We start from the raw sequence: 6,019 nt of genomic DNA on the forward strand, positions 1-6,019 counted from the left end.
AAATTTCTTTCACTTCTTTATAAGCGCTTATTGCTTCACTTCATTTCTTTTCTTTTTTTAAATATAGCATTATCTACGCACAGATTTCGTCAAACATCTCTTGCTATTGCTACAGATATTAATCTCAAATGACACTTGATTACTGCTGCACGTAGGAATAGCGATGAAATAACACTAAATGCAAATACCACTTGTCGGAATTTATAAATGATTAGATTCTCTTGTTTCACTGCAGCATTATATCTCGAAACCGCAGGAAATGAGTGACGCCATGGTCTATTTCATTTAGTGTCATTTGATGGGAGACTTTTTCAATATCGCAAAGGACTCCAAAATTCATTAAACGATTCCGTTTAATGAAATTAGTATTACTGATTCCCAGGATAATAGATTGTTGAAGCTTTTCGGTTGATGCTTTAGCTGAAGCATCAAAAATCATTCTTGCTTTAGTAGATTGTTTTCATGAGGTGGTTATCGCTTGATGAGAGAAATAATGAATTAATTCCTCAGGCTTCTTATTGTCCTTTACTTACTTTTTCGACGATTTGATTTTTTAGCTATTGTCATCGTACTGCTTCATTTGTTCAGGCTAAGCTCATAACATTTTAACTGTTGGTTGGAGTTTGCCTAAATAAGGTTCAAAGTTAGAGGCAGTTTATTTCGAGATTCTCCCATGGCACGCTGCACTGTATCTTTGCCCTTCTTTGCATATGCTCTGCTGAAACTACTACATTACTAATTCATCATTGTCTCCATTTAGTGACTCATTTACTCCCCATAATTTTAGTTTTTAGAACTAAGCAACATCAATGCAGTCCTTTGCTTTAATTAGAGTTGAACACGGGGTGGTTGAATTATTTTTTATATCCTTTAGAATATCGCTTCCAGCTCTAATTTAGCCAACTGATGTGTTGGTGAGCCGATATCCACTTGTTAGCTCCTAATCGCTGTTGGTTCAAATTCGAAGAAATAATCTACTGCGATTAATAGTTTTGGTTTCCCCTATTTTTTTATGAAGTCTCATCCAACTGATTCCCTTATTTTTTAGCAGTTTGTTCTCCTTGTGATTAAGCACATCAATTCGTTGCAGATGTGAGGTGAGGTGTCCCATTTATTTCACTTTCATGGATTTACACTTTCCATTTTCAATTGGATATTAAGCTACACCATTGCTGTTCGATGTTCTTTGACTCCCCTATCCCGCGATTCCTCTTGTCAGGATTTTTCAAACATCGAAAACACGCATGCAGTTCTCGAATTATGACAAACTTTGACCAACCATTCTGTACTCATTGCATTTATCATTTCAATAGTTTTTTGAACAAAAGACGTGAGGTTTTCAAAAGGACTTTTCGCAACAATAAATACAGCCGTAAGTTTGATAATTCTCGACTTGATTTCCTTATTTGGTTTGGCTATTTTTCTCGTATAAGTCTAACTCGATCTTCTCATTCTTGTTGTATTCGATTCACAAATTGTTTCTTCAGTTTTGTATAGACCATGAGTTGTCTTTTTCTCGATTTTGATAGGTCTCATGCAAAACCCATCGTAGCAATTTCCACTCAATTCCTGGATTCTCCAAATTTTCCTATATTTCCAGTTATCGCCGATTTTCTTCAACCGTGACAAAAATTGAGAGTCCTTTCTGTTTCTTTGGGTAATAGTACCTCAAACTTGGATAATTGAATCTTTATTACAACAAATTTATTAATGCAACAACAAACTTAGCAATTACGATATCGATACAACAAATTGATGACGAAACCACTAAAAACAAAGGCGTCGCCGATTTTCTTCAGTCATGACAAAAACTGAGGGTTCTTTCTGCCTCTTTAGTTGATAGTACCTCAAACTTGGGTAATTAAACCTTTTACTACGATAAATTTATTAATACAACAACGAACTTGCAAATATAACATTGATACAACAAAACAATAACGAATACACAAGAAGAAAAAAGACAAATCACGTCCGATACCTTATATCCAATTGACCTCAATGAAACACATTTGAAAAAATGGATTAGTGATCAGGATCCACCGCTTCTTTAACTGGGAGGGTCCTTGTACCGTTTTATGAGCACCCATTGGTGTTGGGTTCTTTGTTAGAGCAAATGTAAGGCGATATGAGCATATAAAGATGTCTGGCTTTCAAATAAAAGGGGGATTACTGTCCCTTTGTTTCTACTCACGATATCAGCGACAAAAGGTGACCAAATGACCTCGATATCGTATATCCAACCGACCTCGACGAAATACATTTTTCCAAATGATTTTGGTGCTCAGGACCCTCTTCTTCCTCGTATAGAGAGATCCTGGTATAGTCCGAGGTCTGTGATCACAATTACCGCCTTTACTAAAGCATATAGGCACAATGGACGCACAATATTAGCTTACATTGCACAGTATATCTACATATGCAATACATTTTACCAGCTGTATCGAAGCAATTATTGATTCACTGCTTCTCCTCGCGATTTCAACGACACCAGTTGTTGTAGAATTATGTCCAAGTTTTCCACAGTTAATGGGAGATCCTTGTTCTTTTCGGCTGTTGGAAACCTTTTTAATCCATAGTATAGCTCTGGTAGATTGCTCTTGGATCTCTTAATTCTTGTTTGAGTACATTCACTATTACTGGCTAATTTTCAGGAGTAATAGTATACCTAAAAATAGCTGCCATAGCTCCCATATCCCATAGCTCTTTCAGTCAAACACCCAATACAGAGGACAATTTTTGTATTGCATAGCAACTTGAAAATTTGCATAGAAGGCAGACAAGCCAAATTAGAGGTTTGCCAAAGAATTTTATCAATTCCAATTTAGGTACACAGCAAAACCGTTTCCATCTCTTTCTTTTCCGTCTCTAGTTGAACATATATTTGTTCTTCCCTTTTCTATTCAACCATTTCTGATTTATCTCCTCCAAAATATTTACAGCAGAACTGATGGACCAAATTGAATTTTGCAATCGGTAGAAGTTTTTCGTAAATCTTTTTTTTCGTCAGTAAACAGAATTTTAGAGGGCGCCGCAATTTCCCGTATTTCTCTCAGTAATCGCTGAGAAAACTCTTTGGTAGGTATCGCGGACTGAAGCAGAGATCCAAACATTTTTTTTCAGTTTTGGAATTTTCAAATTCACTTACCATAAATCCACGATTTACTTTTCTGGTTGAGTTTCCTGGTTCGTGGCATCACACAATGGAAAAAGTTTCACTTTTCTGGAAGCATTTTACGTTACGAGACACCAGAGTTATAAGATTTTCTTCATTTCCACCTTGTACTTGGTTAATTAAACCATAAGATGAAAGAAAGAATATTAATGTCGCATAACCATTAAAAATTACAAAACACAACGTAAAGATATGTTCCAAAACGTCGCCACAGGATAAACTCCGAGATGTCAATCTCGAGAACAAAAGCAAGGAGGAATGTTATCTTGCTGTGACCAAGGTTTATATATATTCTTCAAGGTCTTATTTTATGATTACTGGAATTAGTGTTTTTGTTAGCATATTTTGGTAAAGCGCTTTTTGCTAGACGCAAAAGTGAACAAAAAAAGTAGGAGGAAGGTAAGCTTGGACGAAAAAGTAGGGGGAAAGGTAAGCTTAATATAGCTTAATATATTCAATTCCAATTATTTATTCCAAATTTTTTATTCAGCTTATAGAAGTTGTTACATAGATAAAATCGAAAATAGCTAAGTAGGAGAAAGGTAAGCTTGGACGGTGGACGGTGAGAGCGAAGTCCTTATGTCGTAGGTTTAGTTAAAACTAAACTTTAGTTAAAAAATAAACCTACGACTCTTAGATGAGCGGTCTTACAGGGCTAAATAAGATCCATCTGCTCGGATTTGGAGCTAGAGCTGTCCCTTTTTTTCCTTACTTCTTTTAATAATAATGCATCAACCGTCTATTCACCACGTATTTGTTATATACCTCCAAAATCATTTATATTGTAATTTTAAAAGATTATATTGTAAGGTACAAATGGATTATTGGACTCGAAAGTGAATAGATAAATAATGAGAAAAGTAATGTAACATTCTAAGCAATATTTCGATTCTCGGACAACATTAATAATAAATTTCTTGTTATTTTAAAAATTTCCTATCACATCTGGTTTAATTTTAAAAGATGCAATTTAAATGAAAACAGAAATTTCTCAAAATTTGAATAAGACGTTGTATTAGAGCGATTCCAAATTGTTAATCAAAGGAACGCCATTGATATCTTGCTGCCAAGATAATTTGATTGATAACTGAAATCTTGAATTCATTCTGGCATGCACACATTTTAATCGCTGCATCTTAAAAAAGGCGTTAAAGTAGGTTATGATACATCGACCAAATTTCAAAACGTACAAATTTTGCTTCATGAAATAGAACAGTTATATATAAAAATTGGATGGCGTTGAATGACATGGTGTCGGCAGATGTAAAGATTTGTTGACAGCGTTCTGCTTCTCAAATATTGTTCCGAACATTTTCAACATTTCTTTTTTTAATCTAATTTTATTGACTGGTTTATCAAAAACTAAGTAGAAATGCTACGTGAAATCAGAAAATGTAGAGACTTGTTTGCAGCGTTCCGCTTCTCTCATGTTCGTGAAAAGAATCATCTGGTAAGTCTAATAATTTTGGGAGTTTATCTCCGATGATAAGTGACTGATAGCATTGATGGGCCATCGTTAATTCTGCATTTAATTTGGTAAGAGTTAAAAGTACAAGATATCCTGAACTCTTTCCTCGCCGTGATTCACCTCCGTTTCCTTTTAATCTCAGCAGCTTTTAAAGACCGCAGGCCTGTCCATCTTAGCCCAGAAAATAACCTAAAACACTAATTTTGTCAGGTCATCACCTATCGTTTCATGAAGTCACATCAACAGAAGCAATACATACAATAGCTTGTGCAAGAAAACATACATTATGAGACAAAACAATAAAAGATTCAAGAACTGACATTCATTTTTGAACGATTTTAAGAAATCATTCCGAAAAGATGACAAAACGTTGAAGTTGTATGCCACATATATATGATATGTTGTCAACTTCCTATACTAGGTGAAAATAGCACCGTGACACCTCTACCGGTCGAGTTGAACGAAGGTGAAAAAGCGCTCGGGGAAAAGATCACCGCAGCGATATAAGACGGCGAAAAAAAGACGGTGACAGAGCGAATGGACTTGCGATTAGAGCGCTAAGTGCCGATGGTGAAAAGATGGAAGGGTTTAGAACAAATGGACACATAATGGCCGGTGAAAGTACAGATGGTGATACAATACCTGGTGATAACGCATTGGGCGATAAGATGGACGGTGCCAGTGCAGCAGGACTTAGGATGCCAGGATTAAGGGAAAATGGTGACAGGATAAGCACAGCAAATGCTACTGGTGACAAAATCGCAGGACTGATTATACTTGGAGATAGGATCGTGGCGAGAAACGCACCTGGACTTAGTACAGCAAGACCAAGAACTGATGGAGAAAAAAGTGTTAGTGAAAACGCTGAAGGTGATAGGACGGATGGTGCTCCACCTGGGTTAAGAATATTGGTAGTGAAAGCTGAGGGAGCAAGTACGTTTTGCCGTTTCCGGCGTATTTTCAAGGAAGAATGGATCTTAGCCATTTTACGGATATCACTAAGGATATGACGATGCATATCATCTTCATTTAAAGACATGAAGAAATCCAACGCTTTGCTATTGTTTAGAGGTGATTGCGGGCCATAGAACATTATCAGCTGCTTTGGAGTCATCATCGAAAATCCGGTTGTATTGAAGTCCATTAACTGTAATACTTTATATTATTAAATGGAATGGTCAGGTATTTGCTCGAATTAAGAATGTTAGTAATTTCTGTCCTCTGCAACTCACCCTATTTCGGACAAGGCCTCGAGACTAGTAAAGTTCTCAATATGAAAATCATCTGAAAATTTTGGGTTTCGGTCCTTCCACTTTGGATTTCTTTCAGGAAGGCGTTGATGGATCATTGATAAATGTGTCATGAGGGAAGCAATCCAA

The 6,019-nt window shown here is 36.2% G+C and overlaps 2 protein-coding genes across 2 annotated transcripts; one reads left to right on the forward strand and one right to left on the reverse strand.

Annotated features, from left to right (window-relative positions):
* Positions 1-1,434: 1,434 nt before the first annotated feature.
* LOAG_09371 (hypothetical protein) lies at positions 1,435-3,194 on the reverse strand (the record flags this gene model as incomplete). The annotated part of the gene is made up of 3 exons (XM_003144899.1): positions 1,435-1,569; positions 2,397-2,605; positions 3,146-3,194. The coding sequence occupies 3 exons, from the start codon at positions 3,192-3,194 to the stop codon at positions 1,435-1,437; spliced, it is 393 nt and encodes a 130-aa protein (XP_003144947.1).
* Positions 3,195-5,218: 2,024 nt separating this feature from the next.
* On the forward strand, positions 5,219-5,777 carry LOAG_09372 (hypothetical protein; the record flags this gene model as incomplete). The annotated part of the gene is made up of 2 exons (XM_003144900.1): positions 5,219-5,573; positions 5,710-5,777. The coding sequence occupies 2 exons, from the start codon at positions 5,219-5,221 to the stop codon at positions 5,775-5,777; spliced, it is 423 nt and encodes a 140-aa protein (XP_003144948.1).
* Between the last annotated feature and the right edge of the window lie 242 nt (positions 5,778-6,019).

The sequence above is a fragment of the Loa loa genome, assembly GCF_000183805.2.
Source record: "Loa loa unplaced genomic scaffold supercont3.696, whole genome shotgun sequence".
Lineage (NCBI taxonomy): Eukaryota > Metazoa > Nematoda > Chromadorea > Rhabditida > Onchocercidae > Loa > Loa loa.